General features: G+C 42.2%; 1 protein-coding gene across 2 annotated transcripts in view; it reads right to left on the reverse strand.

Annotated features, from left to right (window-relative positions):
* Positions 1–26,164, reverse strand: part of SMG6 (SMG6 nonsense mediated mRNA decay factor) — a 330,566-nt gene that overhangs the window by 11,447 nt on the left and 292,955 nt on the right. For both annotated transcript variants that reach the window (XM_073565701.1, XM_073565700.1), the window contains exons 14-15: positions 19,434–19,610; positions 7,645–7,788 (exon numbers count right to left, since the gene is read on the reverse strand). In XM_073565701.1, the coding sequence (XP_073421802.1) occupies positions 7,645–7,788; positions 19,434–19,610 (321 nt within the window). The remainder of the gene's footprint in view (positions 1–7,644; positions 7,789–19,433; positions 19,611–26,164) is intronic.

Below are 26,164 nucleotides of genomic sequence, written 5' to 3' on the forward strand. Positions count from 1 at the left end.
CTAGGTCACACCCCCTGCTGGCGTGTGAGGGAACTACTAAGAGCTTTGCTGAAACATGGCAGTGGGCTCATACAGTCTCATCAAAATGGTAACTAATGTCATCTTTTGAAAACTTTCATTAGCCACTATAGATCAGTGTATAATATCTGGATGCGAGGTTAAAGTATTTATTATACTGTTATGATGTATAGTACAAAATTTACGCATTTACATGTCGTTCTAATATAACTTAAATATCCATTCACAATGCGGCCAATTTCCGTTTTTTTTCTTTCCTTCTACCTAGAGCCAAAACTTCTTTTTTTATTGTTCTGTCCACATAGACATATGAAGGCTTATTTTTTGCGGGACAGGTTGTAGTTTTTAATGACATCATTCATTTTACCACATAATGTACTGCAAAAAAACGGGGGGAAAAAATCCAAGTGAGGAGAAATTGTGAAACCAGGTAAAAAAAATATTCAAAATGTGCATGATACTTCAGGTTTCTCATTCCCTTTGCTGGCATCAGGATTGCTTCAGGTTTTGCTAGCAAATCCGGATGGCAATAACGCACTAAATCTGCAACGTAGTGCAACATAGAAGGGGAATTTTCTCAGTAATTTCCTGTGAGCAATCACACGATGGCTTATGAATGAGGGCATTCACAGGTAATGAGCAAAGAGAACATTTCTAGGCAAAGGAAAAAGTTTTAACAGATAACTTCTGGAAAACAACAGAGAACATCTGTAAAAGTCATCACCCCCGATATCTGGTGAGTGTATGCGGTCACTGGCATTTAATGTATAACATAATGTATTCCTGCAAGCCCACAGGACAGCGATGTTCCTAACAACTCAAAGACTGAGAAACGCCAGTGTGAGAAAAGGCGCAATGGGCTCACCATGCAGTTTACCTTCCCGCACCGAATACATGCAGCTGACATCACTACCGGAAAATACATTTGTCATGTAAACAGACATAATTTTGATATTTGGACATAGCCTCCATAACGCCCATATTACATACAAGGAGTTAGGAGGTCATAGACCTCTATCAGCCATAGCAGAGTTCGCTAGCGGCAGGTAGTGACTCTCGATGTGCCGCGGATTTCAGTCCATGTGTTATCATAGCCATAAATGAACTGTTACTTCTTTAGTTATTAAAAATGAAGAGCTCCAAACATATTGGCCAAGAAATGGAATCATTTGATCCAACCGTAAGTTAGAAGTGTAGTCTGTGAACGTCTTATCTTCCCATCGGACGTCCCTTCAATGTATCCCTAAAGCCTCTCTATACTACTGGCAACAGCCGTAAGGAGTACACTGCACAAGTTCGGCTAATGACCACTAAGCTTTAGCCACTTTGCTCACCAAAAAGTTATCCTCCAAGGAACCCTGCACTACCCAGGGAAGAAAGCCATAAGGAGGACATAAGACATGGACATTAAGGGGGTGGCTCCTATTAGGGACACCCTTTTTTGGTGATCCTATATATAGAATTTAGATATTTCATGCAGGGAAACCTATGGAGATCATACATTCACAAACCTGGGGTTGGTTGCCCAGGACTTTGATATTTGCCGCCTATCCTTGGGATAGGTCATCAATATCAGAATGGTGGGAATCAGACATGCGGCACTTCCGCAGCTGCACGCTGGCCCTATGGCAGACAGAAACAAATAGTGTAGGGAGTCAGAATACAACAGCTCCATACACAGTCTAGCAGTCACTAGAGTACTGCAACTCAGCAGAAGAGGAAGTCAAGTTGCAATACCTCTATACAGTGTATAAAGCTGTGATGTTCCAGATCTACAGTGTTCAGCCGGCTGCCAGGGGTCTAACAGCAGCAGATGGGTGGGGCCGATGGGTGTCTGACCTCCACTGTATGATATTGATGACCTATCTGCCAACCAATTAAAAATCAATAAAATCCATTATACTCACATAATCTACCACTTTTATACCCAGCAGTATTTCCATTTCCGTGATGATCTCGATACATCCTGACTTCTTGTGATGATGTAAAATATAAATGCTATGTTCACACTGTTTTTTTTTTTTAATTTTTTTTTATTCATGCAAATTTTCAGCTGCTTTTTACAATCCTTTCTATGAGATTTCAGAAACCTCATGCACGCAACTTTGTTTTTTTGTCCTCAGTATTTTGTGCTTTACTTTTTTTTTTTGCACAATACAGCATATCACTTCTTTCAGCATTTTTCACCCACTGAAAGTAATGGTTGGTGAAAAAAAACCTGATGAAGTAGAATCAGAATTTTTTTTTTGCACTAAACTTTATCAGCATGCACAAGAGAAAAATGTAGCATGACAAAAATACTGCAAAAAAACACAAGAAAGACCAAGGAACTGCTTTTTCTAGGCAAGTTTCTTACCGCCAAGAAAGGAGATTGCTGCAAAAAAAAAAAAAACTGCCTACCCTTAAAGACTGCAATGGTCATGTGAGACAAATTATTACCTTGGTAGAACCCGTATAAGAACGCAAGGACACTTTTTTCTTAATGCATTATACAGGATGTTTGGAGCTTACCTTCCGTGATGCCTGGTTAAGTATGTAAGTATTATTAGTTTATCATAATTTTCAGTATAATTTTCATAAATCCTTATCTTCATGTCCATTGGGTGGAATTTATATCATAAGTGCAAAATAAAAAATTTAGAGGGTTTGGTTTGATCCATCAATTTGAATGCCCACATGCAATTCTACTTTTTCCCTGTAAAGTGCATTGCAGGAAAAATGAGTGGCTAAGGGTCCCGTTACAATTAACCCCTTGGGTGGTTTGCACGTTCATGACCGGGCCAATTTTTACAATTCTGACCACTGTCCCTTTATGAGGTAATAACTCTGAAACGCTTCCATAGATCCTGGTGATTCTGAAATTTTTTTCTCGTGACATATTGTACTTCATGTTAGTGGTAAAATTTCATTCATATAACTTGCGTTTATTTGTGAAAAAAACGGAAATTTGGTGAAAATTTTGAAAATTTCGCAATTTTCCAACTTTGAATTTTTATGCCCTTAAATCACAGAGATACGGCACACAAAAATCTTAATAAGTAACATTTCCCACATGTTTACTTTACATCAGCACAATTTTGGAACCAAAATTTTTTTTTGTTAGGAAGTTATAAGGGTTAAAAGTTGACCAGCAATTTCTCATTTTTGCAGCACCATTTTATTTTTACGGACCACATCATATTTGAAGCCACTTTGAGGGGTCTATATGATAGAAAATACCCAAAAGTGACACCATTCTAAAAACTGCACCCCTTAAGGTGCTCAAAATCACATTCAAAAAGTTTATTAACCATTCAGGTGCTTCATAGGAATTTTTTGAATATTTAAAAAAAAAAAAAACAAAAATTTAACTTTTTTTCACAAAAAAAATACTTCAGGTTCAATTTTTTTTATTTTACCAAGGGTAACAGGAGAAATTGGACGGCAAAAGTTATTGTGCAGCCTGTCCTGAGTACGCTGATACCTGAAATGTGGGGGGGAACCACTGTTTCGGCGCATGGCAGAGCTCAGAAGGGAAGGAGCGCCGTTTGACTTTTTCAATGCAAAATTGGCTGGAATTCAGATCGGATGCCACGTCACGTTTGGAGAGCCCCTGATGTACCTAAACAGTGGAAACCTCCCACAAGTTACCCCATTTTGGAAACTAGACACCCCAAGGAACTTATCTAGATATGTGGTGAGAATTTTGAACCCACAAGGGCTTCACAGAAGTTTATAACGTACAGTGGTACAATTAAAAAATTATATTTTTTTCCACAAAAATGATCTTTTCACCCCCAATTTTTATTTTCCCAAGGGTAACAGGACCCTAAAAGTTATTGTGCAATTTGTCCTGAGTACGCTGATACCCCATATGTGGGTGTAAACGACTATTTGGGCGCATGGTAGAGCTCAGAAGGGAGCGCCATTTGACTTTTTTTTGGCTGAAATTGAGATCGAACACCATGTCGCGATTGGAAAACCCCTGATGTAGCAAAACAGTGGAAACCCCCCACAAATGACACCATTTTGGAAACTAGACCCCCCAAGGAACTTCTCTAGATGTGTGGTGAGCACTTTGAACCCCCCAGTGCTTCACAGAAGTTTATAACGCCCGGGCGTGAAAATAAAAAAATCGTATTTTTTCCACAAACATGATCTTTTAGTCACCATTTTTTTTATTTTCCCAAGGATACCAGGAGAAATTGGACCCCAAAAGTTGTCCAATTTGTCCTGAGTATGCTGATACCCCATATGTGGGAGAGAACTACTGTATGGGCACAAGTCGGAAGGGAAGTAGTGACGTTTTGGAATGCAGACTTTGATGGAATGGTCTGCGGGTGTCATGTTGCGTTTGGAGAGCCCCTGATGTACCTAAACTATTGAAACTCCCCACAAGTGACCCCATTTTGGAATCTAGACCCCCACGGAACTTATCTAGATGTGTAGTGAGCACTTTGAACCCCCAAGTGCTTCACAGAAGTTTATAACGCCCGGGCGTGAAAATAAAAAAATCATTTTTTTCCACAAAAATGATATTTTTGCCCCCAATTTTTTATTTTCCTAAGGGTAATAGGAGAAATTGGACCCCAAAAGTTGTTTTGCAATTTGTCCTGAGTACGCTGATACCCTATATGTGGGGGTAAAACACTGTTTGGACGCATGGCAGAGCCTGGAAGGGAAGGAGCACCATTTGACTTTTTTTGAACGCAGAATTGGCTGGAATTGAGATCAGACGCCATGTTGCATTTGGAGAGCACCTGATGTGCCCAAACAGTTGAAACCCCCCAATTCTAACTCCAATCCTAACCCCAACACACCCCTAACTCTAGCCCTAACCCTAATGGTAAAATGGAAATAAATACATTTTCTTTTAATTTTATTATTTTTCCCTAACTAAGGGGGTGATAACGGGGGGTTTGATTTACTATTTATGGAGGTTTTTATTTTTGGCAGCTGTCGCACGCTAAAAGATGCTTTTTATTGTAAAAATAGTTTTTGCATCACCACATATTGAGAGCTATAATTTTTCCATATTTTGACCCACAGTGTCATGTGAGGTCTTATTTTTTGCGGGACGAGTTGACATATTTATTGGTATCATTTTCAGGCACGTGACATCTTTTGATCGCTTTTTATTCCGATTCTTGGGACGCAGAATGAACAAAAACCAGCGTTTCATGAATTTCTTTTGGGGGGTGCGTTTACACCGTTCCGCGTGCGGTAAAATTGATAAAGCCCTTTTATTCTCCGGGTCAGTACGGTTACAGCGATACCTCATTTAAGTCTTTTGTTATGTTTTGGCGCTTTTATGCAATGAAAACAATTTTATATAAAAAATAATTATTTTTGCATCGCTTTACTCTGCGAGCTATAACTTTTTTATTTTTTCGGTGATGACGCTGTATGGCGGCTTGTTTTTTGCAGGACAAGATGACGTTTTCAGCGGTACCATGGATATTTATATGCGTCTTTTTGATTGCACGTTATTGCACTTTTTGCTCAGCGGTATGATAATAAATCATTATTTTTTGCTTCGTTTTTTATTTTTATTTTTTAAGGGGTTAACTTTGCGCTGCTGTGGGGGGCTCAGGGAAGCACGGAGAGAGCCCCCTCCCTGCCGATGCTTCCTTTAACCCCCGATACACCGCGATCGTATTTGATCGCGGTGTGCAAGGGGTTAACGTGTCGGGGGCAGCTACCGGCGCGAGCACGCAGGTTTCTAAGGTACACATCGGGTAACTAAGTGACGTGCACCGCTTAGTAACCCGATATTTACCTTAGATACCAGCTCCCAGCCAGCGCCTGCTTAGAGCGCTGGGAGCGTAGCTGATCGTTGGCTCCCGCTGCCACACGCATTGCGCGCTGGCCAGCGGGAGAGCAACGATGAAAAAATGGCCCAGGACGATGCTGCACGACCAGCGACACCCGTCAGGGGGCCCGGTCGCTGATGTGTGTCACACATAGCGAGATCGCTGTGGCGTCACAAAATCAGCTATCTTGCTCTGTGTGTGATGGGGCCTTTAATGTAAAATCCCCCTGTAAACTCATCTGGTTTTGGCCACCTGTCAGATTAAAGGGGTTGTCACTAATCAAATAATCCTTTACTTGCTTAGGTTTTAAAACGCACATTAGATTTGTCTACGGCGAAGATCACACATTCCTTTTCTGCTCCATTATGGAAACAGAAAAATGGAAATTATGCAGAAAACTGATCCATCACATGATGGACACACAAGGCGCTCAATGGACTTATTGACTATCATGGGTAGGGCTGTGGAGTCGGTAAGCCAAACCTCTGACTCCGACTCCTCAATTTCCAGGACACCGACTGACTCCACCAAAATGGGCTCAGACTCCATGACTCCGACTCCACAGCCCTGATTAAGGGGTCAATTGGGCTTCCGTTAGGGTGTGTCATGTCACTGGAAACTTGGGGGGGGAGGGGTGGTCTCACATTCAAGTGTAACCAATGGCAGCATCTGCATGGAGTTTGTACGTTCTCCCCATGTTCGAATTGGTTTTCCCTGAATTCTCCAATTTTCTCCAACACATGCCCAAAACTTACCGGGGGCAAATGTGATCCTTTCGAAAGGTTAGACAATGCAGACTTAAACTAGACAAGCGTACAAATGTGCCAAATATTATGTTTATAAACGGACAGTGTTACGCTGCCTCCTTGTTGAAAAATATGGGGATTAGATGAACAGCACAATGCCCAAAGTGTTTAGGTCCTGGGGCTGATTGGATCCACTTATCGTGGAGATGTCCAAAACTATTTCAATGCTTTGAGAAAGTGATTGATTGCATAAATACTATTTTTGGGGTGAGATTACAGAATACAGTAACAACTCTATTGACTTCTAATAAAGCGTGCGTCAGTGCTGGGTTGTAGCGAAGGAGGAGAGCTCACATACAAGATCTCGCTCTTTCAGACAGGAGGGCGATGGAGTTTTGTGGGATTACGCTGTGCAAAAGTTTTGACCCAACTTTTTCTGGAAAGTTGAGACTTAAAGAGCATCAGGGACCCTTCTGGCGACTTTTGCCGATAGGTGATGTTTTGAAAAATCATTAGTCTGTGGCTATCACCTGTGTTCTTTAAAAAGGGCAGCTAAAGACTGGCGATAGGTACTCGAAGTCTATCAGTAGAGTTGCATGTGGTTGATTTCATTCTACATCTAATCCTCAAAATAAGAAGGGACGAAAAATGTTTCAAAACGTATTCTGTGCAAGGAAAAACATTGCAACATTTTGGATGTAAAAAAACAAAACAAAATAAAACATTCCCAGTGCAAGGCCGGGATACAGCAAATCACACGGGAAGTAACGTTGGATCTATCAAGGGTTTAGGTGCTTATATTTTACTACATATTGTCACATTTTGATCCAAACCCCATTTATGGCAAAACAACAAATAGGTGGTCAAATTTCCAATCTGCACTTTGAGTTCCTCAGGTGAGAAATCTCCTTTGAAATGTTATAGTTATATCCACAAACTGAATAAGTATGACATCATGCCCAGCTCTCTGTCTCTTTAGTGCTTTATTGGATATTTTGCACTAAACAGAACATCTAGACGTGCCCTTTAACGTCTGTAACTATAGGAAAGAACTATCGGTTCCAAGCTTGCACTGGTTATAAACTTACCTGAATCTTCTGCTGCCGACGTTTCTGCTCCTCTACTTTCCTCGCCAGGGCTTGCTTCTTGGCACGTAACTCTCGAAAATCATGCTCGGCCCCACTGCTTTCTGGCTCAGAATCTTCTGCAAACGCTTCAATCACTACATCATCCTGGTATAAAAATAAGTTTATGAGCAGTTAGTGTAAGATTTACAGTGCATCACCTGCATAAGATGTACTCTGCATTACCTGAAAGATTAACTTCCAGCTTTTGCAGGCAATAATTCCGCTGGTCTTAGAACAAAACCCTGGCATGCTTTAAGTCACACCACAAATGGACATATGATGCCATGAAACATTCATTACAGAACAGCATACGGGGAAACGAGAACTCAGGAGAAAAACATTTCATAGAATTATGGTGGTATATTAAGAATGAGCCCACCATAGTCATTACTGCTGAGGATCTGGCTGCGCTGAACAGTGACAGGCCGTCTGGTATAGACAAATGTCTGTGCTGCCAGGAGCCTAGGAAATCAGCAGCCATCGCAAAAAGGACTAGACAGTCGGTGTCTCTATTTGGAGAAATATTTTCAGTGGATGTGGATGAAGGGCTGGCTAATGGAAAAAATATTCCCTAAAAGAAGTCGTGGGGTATTCGAGACGGGGTATTCATCAGCATCATTAAGGTATATTTATACGAGTGGACATTATTCGTCCATGTAAACACGCCAGCAATCACACAACAAACGAGCAAAACACTCATTCAGTGGGTGACCAGATAGTTTATGCTCGCACCTGGTAAATCATTGCTATCGGCAGCTCATTGCCCCGTGTGAAAGGGAAATGTGCTGTATGGGGAATGATTGCGTTACTGACTGTTCTGTTCCCGTCTGTAAATAAACTTGTATATAGTCAATCAGCAGTCGTTACCTAGCCCAAATTTGATTGTATCTCTCCTTATTGATCATATCTTTAGAAACGATTGCACTGTAGTGGAGTTTAGCATTATTTGTTTTCGTCACATAATGTTTTCGCAGCTACTGAAACCACCTACAATGAGGAAAATAAGTATTTGATACACTGACGATTTTGCTAGTTTTCCCACTTACAAAGAATGGAGAGGTCTAATTTCTGTCGTAAGTACACTTCAACTGTAAGACAGAATCTAAAAAATTCAGAAAAATCACATTGTATGATTTTTATATAATATTTAACATTTTATTGCACTTAAGTATTTGATACAATAGAAAAACAGAACTTAATATTTGGTACAGAAACCTTTATTTGCAATTACAGAGGTCAGATGTTTCCTGTAGTTCTTGATCAAGTCTACACACACTGCAGCAGGGATTTTGGCCCACTCACTTCTCCAGATCTTTCAGATTCAGGGGCTGTCGCTGGGCAACATTGGGCTTCAGCTCCATCCAAAGATTTTCTATTGGGTTCAAGTCTGGAGACTGGATAGGCAGCTCCATGACCTTGAAATGCTTCTTACGGGACCACTCATTACTTGTCCTGGCTGTGTGTTTCGGGTCATTGTCATGCTGGAAGACCCAACCATGATCCATCCCTCAATGCTTTTACTGAGTGAAACACGATACATGACCCCATCCATCCTCTTTTCAATACAGTGCAGTCAACATGTACCCTTTGCAGAAAAACACCCACAAAGTATGATGTTTCCCAAACCATGCCTGACTGTTCTTGGGGTTGTACTCATCCCTTTTCTTCCATCAAACACGGGGAGTGATGCGGATTCGAAAAAGTTCTATTTTGGTCTCATCTGACCACTTTACCGTCTCCCGTGCCTCCTCTGCATCAACCAGATGGACATTGGCAAACTTTCTATGGGCCTGGACACGTGCTGGCGTGAGCAGGGAGACCTTACGTGCCCTGCAGAATTGTAATCCATGACGCCATAGTGTGTTACTAACAGTAATGTTTGAGACTGTGGTCCCAGCTCTCTTCAGGTCATTGACCAGATCCTCCCATAAGCTCTGGGCTGATTCCTAACATTCCTTTCTCAGTATCATTCTTACTTCACGATGCAAGATGTTGCATGGAGCCCCAGACCGAGGAAGATTGACAGTCGGCTTGTGTTTCTTCCATTTTCTAATAATTGTGCCTTCTCCCAAGGCTACCGTACTTGCCTGTTGTCCTGTAGCCCATCCCAGCCTTATACAGGTCTACAATTTTGTTCCTGTTGTTCTTAAACAGCTCTTTGGTCTTGGCCATGGTGGAGAGGTTGGAGTGTGATTGAGTGTGTGGTCAGGTGTCTTATACAGGTAATGAATTCAAACAGGTGCAATTAGTACAGGTAATGATTGTAGAGCAAGAGGAGTAAGAGGGCTACTTAAAGAAAAACTAGAAGGTTTGTGAGAGCCAGAATTCTTGCTGGTTGGCAAGTGATCAAATACTTACTGTATTTCATGCACTAAAACACAAATTAAATATGTAAAAATCATAAAATTTGATTTTTTTTTTTTAATTCTGTCTCATACAGTTGAAGTGTACTGAAAATAAATATTACAGACCTCTCCATTCTTTGTAGATGGGAAAACTAGTAAAATCAGCAGTGTATCACATACTTATTTTCTCCACTGTATTTATGCTATGAAGCTAACAAAATAAAAGACTCACTGAAAACAGAAAGCGCACACAAAGAAATAACACTATATACAGTATATCTAGTTATCCCAGCAACTGCGATTATAATCTTTTTTATTTTTTTTAATCCCAGAGGTAAGCTTATAGAATAGCTAATTTATAAAAATTATCCAGCAGGAACCTCTCTCTCCCCCTTTGCTCTGTTTGCAGCAATACAAAAAAAAATGCTGATCCCCACCCTAAAGCCACTGATGGAACTGATTAACAGGTGACAAAACCACACTGATGTTGCAGAGAGGCAAAATGGTGATTTCTTCTTTAATTACAACATTCATTACAAGATTTAGTGCCCCTTTAAGATGTCTTGCTGCTTTGTGTCTACAGATCTTTTGCAGATTTTTGCGTCGACATGGTTACAAAGTGGTAAGAAAGAAATGTAAAATGCTGCTTATTATTAGAAGACCTTTGTTGAGAATCCTCATTTTCGTAAGACATTTAGGTTAAGGACGAGATGTAGAGTTTTGAAACGAGTGAAGTCAGGTTAAAATTTCCAGAATAAACAGATTTTTTTTATAATGCTGCATATAGACGGGGTTTGAAAATCCCCTCCACATCCATTGTACTGTTTAACACATTAATAGATTTTTTTTTCTGCCCAAAAACAAAAATACTGTCTCATTAGGATGTTTTGTAAATTTTTTTAATGTGCCTTTCCTCTGATTACGTTGAATTGGCGGGTTATAGGAATCATAAAATGTATCTAAAAAAAAACTACACAACTGTAATCTATAGAACTGGAAAAAAAAATCTATAATAAAGTACATTACTAAAGTAATTATCCAGTATGGGAAAACATTTTAGTTTCATGTCTGCATCATGTTATTAGCAAACTTCTGAATACCTGTGGTAACAGAGTGACATTTGGAAACATCCAGCAAGAATATCAAGACCCAAAGAGGCCACGTAATTTCCAAACAAAGATCACATGAGATCGGGAATATTTACTCACAACCTCTTTCTACCACACGATACAGATGGAGGGAGGGGATATGGCTATTAGGACATTTCAGCCAATATCTATAGTGTTCTGGGGGTTGTCCACTATCAGAAAACAATTCCCTGCCGGCACGGTTACTTAAAACAAACTGAGCTATACTCAACCTCCCAGATCCAGCACTTTCTCCCACCGCTGCCCCGGACTGTGTTAGCTATGGTGATGTCATGTTGACAGCGCTGCAGCTAATCACTGACTTATAAACATCAGCAGAGCAGCCCGTGTTCAGTGATGGACAGCAGCAATGATGGCATGGGTGCAGCCAAACAATACAGATTGGGACAGCCGCAGAGACGCAGCGCAGAACCCAGGGGGGAAAGTAAAAGGACAGTTTGTTTTTCTGAAACTAACTGTGCCAGCAGGGAAAAGATTTCTGAAGGAGAACTACCCCTTTAATAAGTGCGCATAACAAATGATCTGTACAATAATCTGTGCAAAATGTGAATGGAGGTAATTAAACTATTCCCTCATCAGATGTCAGGTGAAATAAAAATTGGGCAGCTTCAATTTAAACACCCAATCCTTTATTCTCCTGCTAGATAAACTTTTGTGTTAAATATATACTTTAAAAAAATGGCCAAAAATGTTTAGACTTCACAATCTCTACTAAAAATTGCTTCAGAAAACAACACATGTACATAGCAAGAACGATTAGATTCCGACCATATTTTTTGTATTGAAGAGTCTAATTAGCGGGTGTAAAGTCACTGTGAATGGAGCTGAGGAGCGGTGATGTCACTTATTGTAATTGATGGATCAGTGGGTTATAAGCCGAGTAAATAAGTATTACATATCATTGTAATCCTACCACCAAAAGGTCACATGAGCTAATGAAAAAATACACAATTGAAAATGTAAAAACAGATGGAGGAAATTGAGTTGGTTAGGCATTGTTTACTTTACACATTGATAGGGCACCGAGGAGTTGGTAGGGCTTTGTTAACTTTACACATTGATAGGGCACTGAGTTGGACATGCATTGAGTTGGACAGGTATTGTTTACTTTACATATTGATAGGGCACTGAATGGTCAGGCTTTGCTTACTTTACACACTGATAAGGCACTGAGTTGGTAGGGCTTTGTTTAATATACACATTGATAGGGCACTGAGTTGGTTGAGCTTTGTTTACATATTGACAAGGCACTGAGTTGGTCGGACTTTGTTTACACATTGATAGGGCACTGAGCTGGTTGAGCTTTGTTTACACATTGATAAGGCACTGAGTTGGTCGGACTTTGTTTACACATTGATAGGGCACTGAGCTGGTAGGGATTTATTTTATACATTGATGGGGCACCGAGTTGGTAGGGATTTGTTTACTTTACACATTGATGAGGCACTGAGTTGGTAGGGCTTTGTTTAATATACACATTGATAGGGAACTGAGTTGGTAGGGCTTTGTTTACTTTACACATTGATGGGGCACTGAGCTGGTAGGGCTTTACTTACTTTACACATTGATGGGGCACTGAGCTGGTAGGGCTTTACTTACTTTACACATTGATGGGGCACTGAGTTGGTAGGGCTTTGTTTACTTTTACACATATAACTAATTTAATTAAACTGTACGAATACAAACAGCCATGCTCAGATGAGGATACCACACATTATGGTTTAAACTTGGGAAAAATCACAAAAATAAATGGGTTTCACATCCTTCTGAACTTGCATGTTTTTTTCACAAAAACCCTGCAAAAACTGATAGTGTTTTTGCTACGTTTTTGAACTTATTATTTGCTTATGATGAGTGAATAAAAGCTGAAAGAATTTTCAAAAATGCAGCAGTTTTATAATTCAGTAAGAAAAAGTGTGTTCATGAGATTTCTGAAATCTCAGCTTTTGCTGGAACTGTAAAAAGCAACTTTTAATTTCCTTAAAAAACATCTGCAGCAAAAATGCAAAGTGTAAACATAGCCTTAGTGTCAAAGTGATTTTTCTATACTTTTGAGAGTTTTTACGGTTTTTATTATCAATTTAGCATCTCACTCTTGAGATGACCTGCTTCGAATAAAAAAAACTACTATGATGGGAACTTTCTTTTTTTTCTTTTATTCCCCCAAATTCGGATAAAGTCGTAGGTCTATATATACAAATTGATTTTTTTAAATTTCCTTTGGCATCTCCAGGTAAAACTAAGGTAATTAAATGCTCATATTTTGAACATTAAAAAAACCATGAAGAATGTAGAGACCTTTTATGTATTGAATGGATGTCCATGGCTATCCCTTCCCCAAGCCCATCCTGGGAAGGAGGAAGGCAGGCTGCTCACACACAGCTCAGTCTCACTTCCCCGTCTCTGGGTAGCGTATCTCAAGTAGATGTTTAGAAAGAGGTACGCTTCAGCGGCATGTGGTAAAAGTCTGTTGAGATCAGGAGTTAAATGTGGCTCCTGGTTAACTTATGAGAGGTCAAGTGCTAGTCAAAAGGGTATATATAAGTATGGTCAGCTTTCATAAGATCTGGGTGCCAGGGTCCCGCCTACAAACCAAAGGGGAACTTCTCACTTACCAAATGACTAAGGGCATCAACGACTATATGTGAGTAAGGAGGAGGGGACACCCCAATGTCAGCTAAGGGTCACAAGTTCACTGTGTCTGCTAGCCAGCTCTACAAAAGCGTGAGAAAATGAGCTGCTTCCAGTGACACTCATGCATTACACAGCCACGGCTTCATGAGAAGTAGTGAAAAGTACAACCTCTACCAAATAGATGTCTGGTAATGGAAAATGGGTTTATTCAAAGACAAAAAAAAAACACAACCTCTGTAACATAAGTGTGCGAGATAGTAATGCACCTATAATCAGTCACTGTATAGCTAGTGTTAGAGGGAACCTGTCACCAGAAGAAACACTATTAGGGTATGTGCACACTTTGCGGTTTCTGCTGCGTTTCCGCAGCGTTTTTGGCTCTGCAGAAACGCAGCAGATTCTGCTGCGTTGTACAGTACCTTTATTTCCTATGGAAATAAAAAAAAAGCTGTGCACATGCTGCGTTTTTTTCCGCGCGGTTTTCAAAACGCAGCATGTCAATTGTTTGGTGCAGAAACGCTGCAGTTTTACACCTCATCCATTATGAGGTGTAAAACCGCAGATAAACCGCAGCACTTTGTCCTGCGGATTTCCTGCAGTTTTCTCTACAAAATCCGCAGAGACAAAAAACTATGTGTGCACATACCCTTAACCTGCAGATATGGGGTTAATCTGCAGGTTAATAGAGTAGATCAACCTGCCAGGCACCTGCACATAACCAAATGTTGCAGAGAGAAAAACAAACTTTATTCCCCTGGCAATATTCGAATTTCAGTCATGGGGTGGTGCCGTTGCGGGTTCAGTCACTGCTCTGAGTATACAGAGTAGCGGCTGTGACCGCGCACCCCCGGCCTTGACAGACAGCCGACCCCAATGCAGAGCCAGTGTCAGTCAGGGCAGGGACATGGTTACTGCTGCCGCCACTCTCTATACTCAGAGTGATGACTGAACCCACATCGGCGCAGCCCCCATGAGTGAAATCCGAACGCTGCCGGGGGGATTAAAGTTCATTTTCTCCCCGCAGCAATCGGCTAGGTGCAGGCGCCGGGCAGGTTAGTAACACTAATAACCTGCAGATTAACCCACAGATCAGCCATAATTGTATAACCATGGAGAGATTTGGCGAATACATAATGGCACCTGGCACCGGCTGGGAAATAGGAGGCAGAAAGTGAACACTTACACCAATTCTCCACCAATTGTACATTTATCATTAATTTAACTATAACCCACAATGTTATGTACTGAGGGAATCATCCAGCCCTGTATTGAAAGATGGTGTCGGCCAGTACTACCTCTTATGTTTGGGCATTCCACAGTCTGACTGCTGCAACTCTAAAGTACCCTTTCCTATTTAGCTGCCAGAATCGCCTTTCTTCCACCTGTAATGAGTGCTCCCTAGTTCTTAGTATGGTCTTTGGAAGGATTATGCTATGTGCCTGTCCTCTGTACTGACCTCACATGTAAATGAGATCTCCTCTGAGGTGTCTTTTACCCCAAGCTAAACAAGCCCAACTTTTCCAACCCTTCCTCATATGAGACCTTTCATACCTTGTAATAATCTAGTTGACTGCCTTTCAACTGACTCTAATTTCTGAATATCCTTTTTAAAATGTGGTGCCCAGAACTGGATCCCATATTATAGATGTGGCCTCACTAGTGATTTATAGAGGGGTAACAATATGTTATGATCACGGGATTAGAGTTAAAAACTGGAAAGCGTAAGCATCTTGGTGACTTTGCCATGGGCTAAATTGTGTTGTCTGGACAACTGGGTGAGGGCATTGCCAAAATGTCAGATTTTGTGGGTATGCAGTGCTTAGTACCTACACATGCAGCAAGCACCAAATGAACAATCCGCTCTTTACACTCTACTGAAACTGCCCTCACTAAAGTCTCTAATGATCTACTAACAGCTAAATCAAATGGTCATTACTCCATGCTAATTCTCTTGGATCTCTCTGCAGCATTCGACACTGTGGATCATCAGCTCCTCCTCACTATGCTCCGTTCCATTGGCCTCAAGGACACCGTTCTCTCCTGGTTCTCCTCCTATCTCTCTGACCGCTCCTTTACTGTATCTTTTGCTGGCTCCTCCTCCTCTCATCTTCCCCTTCCTGTTGGGGTTCCTCAAGTATCGGTTCTAGGCCCTCTCCTCTTCTCAGCACCACCCTACATCTCCTCCCTTGTTTCAGTATACCACCCTATCCGCGCCCTCCACTCTGCTGATGACCTGAGGTTAGCATCCTCAATAATCAGAACCTCCCACTCCCGTCTCCAAGACTTTACACGTGCTGTGCCAATTCTTTGGAATGCATGTCCCAGGTCAATACGATTAGTCCCCAATCCCCAAAATTTAAAGCGTGCCCTGAAAACGCATTTATTCAGACTGGCCTATCGCCTCAACACATTAACCTAATCTATCCCTGTGTGGCACAGCCAAACGTTTTATCATAACCAGGTTCCCCGCATCATGTTCCCACATGCTTTATGCATCCATTAGCCCTCTGTGTCTGTACTGTTACACACTTAACATTATGGCTGGTCCATACAATCAGGGCAACTGCTACCACCCACCTTTCGTGTCTACCTCTTTCCTCATAGACTGTAAGCTTGCGAGCAGGGATCTCATTCCTCTTGGTATTTGCTATAATCTATGTGATTATTGTTATGCTGTAATGTCTATTGTCTGTACAAATCCCCTCTGAAATGTAAAGTGCTGCAGAATATGTCGGCGCTATAGAAATAAAATTTATTATTATTAACAATCGGCGTGCTACATCTATCGATTGAGCTTTTGCACCAGACAGTTATGGTGGAAAGGGTGCAGAGTGCAGCGTGAAGTGTGCAACAGAACTGGATAATGGAAGACGGTGGCCTAGTTTGATGAATCAAGTTTTCTTTGGATGCACTGTGAACAAGACTACCCACCAGTGGCAATGTCATGTTATGGGCAATTTTCTGGGAAATCTTGGATCCTGGCATTGATCCGGTTGTCCCTTTGACACAAATTACCTGCATAAACATTGTTTATAGCCCAAGTACACCCCTGCATAGCCACTCTTGCCAAATGGAAGTGGCCTCTTCATGCACTGAATTCTTGGTCACCTTCTTCAATCCATTCCTAAACAATCTTTGCAATCTGTAGATTTAGTTTCCCAATCCGATCCTGATCTGCTAGATAAATAGGTCCGATTCTTGGATGTTCCAACTCACAATAGACAGCACTTAAAGGAGATGTCTAAGTGAACACACTGACTATGCTCACATGTTGCATAGAGTCATAAGACCCAGATCATCAGTATCAGATTGGGGATCTATCAGATCCGAAACACCATCACTTGTTCTCAGCTCAGACGTTGGCTGGATGAAAACACTAGTAAGGAGCATGAACCGTTGCAGAGAATTGTAGCTCAGGTCCTATTGAATAATATACACCCAATAATCTGATAATGATAACTTATCAAGACACTGGAGCACCCATTTTAAGGGATCTGCTGCTAATGCCTTTGTGCAAAATACTGCAGGATCTTGATGAGCCCATACTTTAATGGGTCCGAGCCGTTTTGGCAGCACAAAGGAGATCTACACAATATAAGACAGATGGTTTTAATGTTAGGGCTGATTGATGTGTATAAATAGGTCACAAAGGCTCATAGATGCTGGGTAAAAGAGTAAATGGAGACTTCTGTGCACTGTGATCAGTACTGCCCTAATCTTTACGATTCTATGATTGGACTAGAAATGTGGAGGTGATATTTAGTAACCTACCAGATTGCTTCTTCAATTATTAAACCAGCCTTAGAAATATGAGATCTGGAACCAGACTGGTCTCTTTACTTTTCATTTACTCTAGTTTTTGATAAAACCCTTAAGTGTTTTACCTGTGCCTACATTGATTTTTTTATTGTTTAAATAGAAAAGGATGAATTTTTCAAAAGTTTCCCATGAATCAACTTGGTGTCATTCAAAGAAAGTTTTTTACACTACAGGATGTTTTGCAATGTTTCACATTTCGGCAAAAAAAAAACATCCCTGCTATTCCTCAGAGATTGGGGTCTGTACACTGTTCATGTGATAACAGTCCTAGGGCTGGAAAACCTGTCGGAGCGGACAGATTAAGGTCTCAGGCCTTTTTCACACTTCCGGTTTTTGTCGTCAGTCAAAATCCACCAGTTTTAGAAAAAAACGGATCCATCCCTTTTTTGGCGGATCCGTTTTTTTCCCCTATAGACTTGCATTAGCGGCGGATTTTGACTGACGGTCGTACATTGCATCCGTTTGAATTTTCACGTCTCCCAGGCGGAAGAGACGGACTCTGAAACTCTTTTTGTAGCGGCGGACTGCTAATTTTAAAGTACGCATGGCCAGAAGATTTGGTCTGCCGAGCATTTTCACCCTCTGGAAGCGGTGTTCCTTCTCTCTCTCACCGCAGTTCCTTTAAACTTCATTCCTTTGACGGCTGCTGCGGATCCGACCATAAAACGGATCCGGTACATCCGTTTGTGCTCAGATGGAAACGGATCCGTTTTTTTTATTCTTTAGCAGATTTCAACTGACGTCAAAAAACTAAAATGTGAAAAACCCTTACACTTTCGGATGGACTGTACTCCATTACAGTATAGAAATTCTACAGGTTTCCGGATGATGCCAAAGCGCGGCAACCAGATTTTGGAAAGCGTGTGTTGGATGCGGACTACAAGTTGGTGGCCACTGACACAGTACATTACATTGAAGGCAGAGGCTGTTGGTAACTGCAACTCTAAGCATGCAAGGAGTTGTAGATTTTCAACATCTGGAAAGCCAAGACCTTTACATTAAGACTTACATTAACGCCCAACAGGCAGAAAGTTTTACATGGAGCACAGTTATTTTGGACGCCTGGGGTTGTTCATTGATTGGGGCTCAAATGTAACACTGTGTGAAGGTTGCATCTTTGATTATAATTTGCCGGCCAGACATTTTTATACGCACAGCATAATCCACTGTTGTGGGACCTGAAAACGTTCAAGTCCAAATCCCCATGATTCCATGTGGCTGCCCCCAACGCATTGCTAGATGTGAACAAGTACATGGGAGGTTGAGCAGAGCTCTTGCCTCAAACTTGTTAATCAGATCAGGATGTGAGGGACAGACAGGGTTCAGTGGCGGGGGTAGTGGGATGGGTGCTGTCAGCTCTTCCTGTACGTGTCAAATAGACTTCAATTCACCCTGAGCACAGCACCAAGATATACGCCCACAAACTTTATCCCCAATCTGAACTCAACACCCCCTCCCTCTCCCCTCATTCCCCCGTCTCGGCTGCAACACATTATTATTAAAAAAAGAAAAAAAAAAAGCCATGAAATAATAGCAGCAGATGATGGATGTGGTAGAGAGACAGGGACCGTAAAACACCCATTAGGATGATACAAGAAAGAATGTGGATATGTATTATGGGGGTGGCATGTCTGGATGTGGCACTCGGGAGAATCAGGCTCCAGCACATACTTGGCACATTGCTCAGATATCAATTGTTTTAAGAAATAACAAAAACCTCAGATATTGTTTCTTCTGGGTTGCTTGTAGTTCTTACCACTGGCTCAGTGGGTAAACCCCAGTCTCCCCCACTTTTAACCAATACCTGATCTTCCAGTTGGTTTCCCTCCGGGCTTCCTGTTTCCTTTCCTATGGCGTCTGGGACGGGTGCCACTGACAAATACTTTCCACCCTTGAATGCCAGCAGAGGCTCTTCTTGTCCGCACAGTGCTTCCAGGAAATATTTCAGTACTGTGACCCGCTTACAATCCGCAGCAATAATCTAGAGGGGGAGAAGGAGGGAGAATAGATAATGAGAAAGGAAAACACTGAGCAGAGGCAGAAGAAAAGGGCCAAGTGCTCCATTAACCCTCTGAGGCTGATCTGCGTTGTAGATGGAGAGGTTGTAACAGCAAAACGTCCCCAGACGCCACCGCTACAAATTCACTTAATGGTAACCCGTATGACCGCCACCTCGCAACACCAAACGCAAACTGAAAAACGGTGCAGATTCATGAAAGGAGAAGCAACATACCATGCGCTAGAGAACTACAAGTCTCAGCAAACCCAGTGCCAGGAGATGAATGGCATATTTATTTCTGCTACCGCAGCCGAGCCACAAGTTTTCACTTCTGTGTATATGAACCATTGTATTCTCTATTTCGCCAAACCACGAAACTGCATCTGACGTTTTACGGGAAAATTACAGAACAAAGAAAACCTCCACTCAGGTCAAATGGCATAACATAGGCTCCAGAAGTCTGGGCACAGGCTGTGTGGTCAAGAGCAAAAAGACCAAAAATGTAAAAATATCTATATATTAAGAAGAAGCTGATTAATAACGAATCCTGAAATGGGGAATGAAATGGTGTGACCGCTGCGCCAGTCACCTCCATCAGTTCCCTCTTGTCGGCACAGAACTAATTAAGAAGGGCTTTCCTATAAGATAAAGTAAGCGATGGCCCATTACCCAAACACCCATTTCTTCCGCCCCACCACCATAAGCATCCACGTGCGGCTGAGCACGCATGTTTTTCCAATGTAAACCAGAGACACCTCCGGTGGCAGATTATCGCCATGAGAATATACAGGGATCGGGTGTTACGATTCAGCATCCCCAATTATTCTCTTGCTCTTCATCACCTGCCCAGGAATACAGGCTGGCCACTTCGGGTAACTATTTATTTTTATTTTTCAAGAGGATATCTGGCCACTTAAAATGTTTATAAAAATTGGTTGGAATGGTATTAAATTATTATTATTATAGCGCCATTTATTCCATGGCGCTTTACATGTGAGATAATAATGTAGACGCTGTCCTAAAATGTCCAGGGACCACCATCATTTATTTGTGTGTTCCTTCTTTATTTGGACAAATATGCGACGGCTGCAGCCAGTCAGTCACCACTTTGACTAGTGATTAGCTGCACCAGTCACATGCTCTTCCAGAAGGAAATATAACAAGTCTCCAAACCATAATTAATTTACTATGGTGGCAAAATTACCACATTTCCACGAAAGGAAATAAGATTGCATGACAGCAGCGACTCATAATTAATCATGAAAAAACTGGGGAAAATAGAGTCTAAACTAATTTACAAAAATACCAAACTTTATTCATCATAAAAGTAATGACATAAATGTCATTAGAGCAACAAAGCGACATGTATAATACATTAGTAAGCAGACAATATGTGAAGAGGGTACATATAATTTAAAGTGACCTAAATACCCTAAAAGGTAGCATACACTGCCATCTCAATTGGCACATGCGGGACAAAAAATATATATTTATATACTACCACTAACAAGACAGTCTCAATAAACTGCATAATCCACAGAAGTAATAAGCGTAATGCAAAACCTCAGCATCTGTAGCTCTCCCATAAGTAGTATGTAGAGAATGAAACCTTCCAGAAGGAGCAGAAAGTACTGGAATGTAGAAAGGGGAGTCTTCGGAGAATGTGTCATCAGAAAATGGCTTATTGCTAAACCAAGTTTTTATGTTACATGTATTAAAAAAAAAAAGAAGAAAAAGATATAGGTCTTAAAAAAAAACCTAAAAATGTTCACATTGGCCAGTAGGCCTCACTATTAGACGCCTACTTCCTGCTGGGCACATGGACATTCACAGCAATAGAATTACAACCTGATTTGTTTGTAGAGAGGTATATACTGGGCAGGCATGCTCTAATCATGGCAAAGGTCACTGTGAACCGAGGGGAGGGGGTGAGCTTTGCCCATCACCTGCTGCGACTGGTGGATCCTGTGTTACCTACTTTTACCCTTCATTGTAACGCTGTCGGTAATTATAATGAGACTGCTGATAAGTCATCTGTAGACAACAGGAAACGCGAGTCAGCTAGAAGGCTTAGTAGGCAAAAATTGCACCATTTTTAATATAGATAGTAACATGGAAAATTGGAAATGAATAAATACATTAACCCCTTCTGATGGCCAATTTCCTTTTTCCAAGAGCCACACCTTTTTAAATCTGTCCCCATCGATGTATGATAGCGTGGTTTTTTTTTTTGCGGAAGGATCTTTACTTTTGAATGACGCCATTCATTTCACCAAAGTGTACTTGAAAACGGGCAAAATTTCTAAGTGCAATTAAATTGCAAAACAAAGCAAAGCAAAAAAAAAAAAAAAAAGCAGAGTTCTGACTTTTTTTTGGAGGGGGGGGACTGCTTTTACAGCATACAATGTGTCATAAAAATAACCTGGAAATGATTTTAAAAATCTCCATACAAAAATGGTACCACTACAAACCAAAAGGTGTGTGATTTACAGACGTAGCAGAGTTGCGTCTGTCATATAGAGCAAGCTGTAAGGTCACGCGTCATCAGTGGTTTTATGTACGACTGCAAGTAAACCTGCAGCTGTTAGCGAGGAGCCGCGGCATGAACGGCATCTGTAGTCTGCAATGCCCGGCACGTGCCATACATCCATCTACAATGCCCGGCACGTGCCATACATCCATCTGCAATGCCCGGCACGTGCCATACATCCATCTGCAATGCCCGGCACGTGCCATATATCCATCTGCAATGCCCGGCACGTGCCATACATCCATGTGCAATGCCCGGCACGTGCCATACATCCATCTGCAGTGCCCGGCACGTGCCATACATCCATCTGCAGTGCCCGGCACGTGCCATACATCCATCTGCAGTGCCCGGCACGTGCCATACATCCATCTGCAGTGCCCGGCACGTGCCATACATCCATCTGCAGTGCCCGGCACGTGCCATACATCCATCTGCAATGCCCGGCACGTGCCATACATCCATCTGCAATGCCCGGCACGTGCCATACATCCATCTGCAATGCCCGGCACGTGCCATACATCCATCTACAATGCCCGGCACGTGCCATACATCCATCTGCAATGCCCGGCACGTGCCATACATCCATCTGCAATGCCCGGCACGTGCCATACATCCATCTGCAATGCCCGGCACGTGCCATACATCCATCTGCAATGCCCGGCACGTGCCATACATCCATCTGCAATGCCCGGCACGTGCCATACATCCATCTGCAATGCCCGGCACGTGCCATACATCCATCTGCAATGCCCGGCACGTGCCATACATCCATCTGCAGTGCCTGGCACGTGCCATACATCCATCTGCAATGCCCGGCACGTGCCATACATCCATCTGCAATGCCCGGCACGTGCCATACATACATCTACAATGCCCGGCACGTGCCATACATCCATCTACAATGCCCGGCACGTGCCATAAATCCATCTACAATGCCCGGCACGTGCCAGCTGTGAGCGAGGAGCCGCGGCATGAACGGCATCTGTAGTATGCAATGCCCGGCACGTGCCATACATCCATCTACAATGCCCAGCACGTGCCATACATCCATCTGCAATGCCCGGCACGTGCCATACATCCATCTACAATGCCCGGCAGGTGCCATACATCCATCTACAATGCCCGGCACGTGCCATACATCCATCTGGAATGCCCGGCACGTGCCATACATCCATCTGCAATGCCCGGCACGTGCCATACATCCATCTGCAATGCCCGGCACGTGCCATACATCCATCTGCAATGCCCGGCACGTGCCATAGATCCATCTGCAATGCCCGGCACGTGCCATACATCCATCTACAATGCCCGGCACGTGCCATACATCCATCTACAATGCCCGGCACGTGCCATACATCCATCTACAATGCCCGGCACGTGCCATACATCCATCTACAATGCCCGGCACGTGCCATACATCCATCTACAATGCCCGGCACGTGCCATACATCCATCTACAATGCCCGGCACGTGCCATACATCCATCTGCAATGCCTGGCATGTGCCATACATCCATCTACAATGCCCGGCACGTGCCATACATCCATCTAAATGGCCACTAGTTCCACATTATGCGATTCGGATATTGGGACTTTTCATGCACACATCCAGTAATATTAGTGTCCAAAATGTAACCAAGCAATGGTGACACAGTAATGGTGGGAAATGTATTTTTACTGTAGTTCTTCTTGCTACATTAAACAGCACTTCTGTCATTTGTGAAGAAGCAGAGATCATATGGCTTTCTGGTAGAATACTATACATTTTATTGGTGTATAGAACACGTGATTTCTTCCTGTTCCACTTTTATAGGAACGTGTACATTTCTTTTCTACACTTTAGTGCTACAAGTACCATAATACTTTTGGTAAAAGACTTGACAAACAATAGACATTATACATAGTGCGGTATATATACTGACGGCTCAATACCAGGAAGACTGGAGAGAGCAGGGCATTTACCATGTGATGTAACACCCTAATAATATTACTAGAAATGACAAATTCTATTATACAGAGTAAGAACTCCTAATACTCCTAATAGAGGCATTGGATGGCTCGGACTACCTGCCGCTTTACTCTACTCTGGTGTCACAGTGTCATCCAGATGGGTACATCGACATCTGGCCGTCAGATATCTGCCGCCTTAGTCCTCATTCAGACATCTGTGATATTTCTAGTACAGAAAAATGTGGACTGTTGTTAATCAGAGCTTTGGATCCAAGTTTTATCAGTGTCAGTTTACCATCAGTGTTTTATCAGCTATAAAAAACACAAGTTACAAAGCGTCTCCGACTCATTAGCACGGTAATCACGGACAGCACATGCATTCTTGCACAATAATGAGCCATGTTTTTTGTGGATACACGGACATGTGAGCAGCCACACAGACTATAATGGGTACGTGCTCAGTGAAAATCATGGACGTGAAAAACGGGCATCTGAAGGAGGTCTTCTGCTGGTTTCACGCTCCCAACATTCACTGACTTAGTACTGGACTGGCTGTAGGTCAGCTTAATAGACAAATGTGAGGCTGTCGTGTTCTGGCTAGAAGACCCATGGTCGGTTCAGACATTGGACAATGAATGTCAGATCCCTGTAATGAGCCAAAGAGTAAGTTGACATGTCATAAATCCTTAATAATTGTGATAAGACTGTGAACTGCCAACTCGTCTTAATAATCAGACTATTTCAACTGAGTTTTTTGAAAACACATCATGTAAGGCTGAGTTCACACGTCTGTGTAGAGAGGCTGTTGAGTTCCAGTCAGTAGACCCACGACCAGTCTGTATATTGCTTTCCGTACTCTGACAGCTGCCTGGACCTCTACTTGTGACTCCATCAGATTTCCTTCTGAAGCCCCAAAATAATGAGATTTCTTTGCCTACAACATAGTACAAAGCTTAAAACACAGACAATGCAAAATAGGTCAATTGGAGTCCTAAGTTTATTTAATTGAAGTCTATGGCTCCATAGGGAGCATGTCAGAATATATTTTTTCTGGGGGTCCAATGGAGTCACAAATGGGGATTCAAACATCATCAGAATCCAGCCTTAGCAGAATTAGGCCTCCTACACAGATTTTGGCGGTGCTAATGCCATAAATGTATAGTAGATGTGGATCCCAACAATGGGATCATCATATCTGGAGACCAGAGCCCCATTGCTGTGGTGATCAGAATTCCCATTACTTGAAAGAAGAATTCTGACCGCCTTTCTAGTTTAAGAGATGTAGGTGTCACTAGCCGGATCTGCACCTACAACACATTTAAGGCATATGTATATTTTTACTTACTTTTTAATAGTTGCATTTTAAAGCACCAAGAAAAAAAAAACTTGTAAATGAGACCTAACTTTGCCTGGTGCTAAAAACATGAATAATAGTAGGCTGCCTTGCTGGTGATATGCCATAAATGTACCAGATGAGAATACCCTTCTTAGGCTGCTTTCACATATCAGTTTTTTGACATCAGTCGCAATTTAAAAAAAAACAAAAAAAAAAACGGATCTGGCAAAGTATGCCGCCGGATCCGTTTTTTTTCTCATAGACTTGTATTAGCGACGGATTGCCTCACGTTTCATCTGTCGTTTGCCGGATCTGTCGGAAATTTTGTGTCCGGCGGCCGGAGACAACGGACAAAGTAACGTTTTTTGTCTCCTTCGAAAAGTTAGAGAGCGCCGTCCGTCGTTTGCTAGAATGGAAGCCTATGGGCGCCGGATCCGTCACTGTCCGTCAAATGATGGAATCCAGCTACGGATTCCGTTTTTTTAAACTGGGCATGCTCCAATTATTATTACCAGGTAGGGCAGTCGGATCTGGCGAAAAAATGGGTCCGTCGCATCAGTTTGTCAAAATCTGTGACGGATCCGTCGGATTGTGACCGACGCCAAAAAACTGATATGTGAAAGGGGCCTTAGGCTCTATCACGTCATTATTTTGTATCAGGGTTCATTTGGCTGTATTTCATGGTCGACCGCTCTGCCCGAACTGACCGTGAGCCTCAAGA

The sequence above is a fragment of the Dendrobates tinctorius genome, unplaced genomic scaffold (assembly GCF_039654945.1).
Source record: "Dendrobates tinctorius isolate UK_male_01 unplaced genomic scaffold, ASM3965494v1 ptg000016l, whole genome shotgun sequence".
In the NCBI taxonomy this organism is placed as follows: domain Eukaryota; kingdom Metazoa; phylum Chordata; class Amphibia; order Anura; family Dendrobatidae; genus Dendrobates; species Dendrobates tinctorius.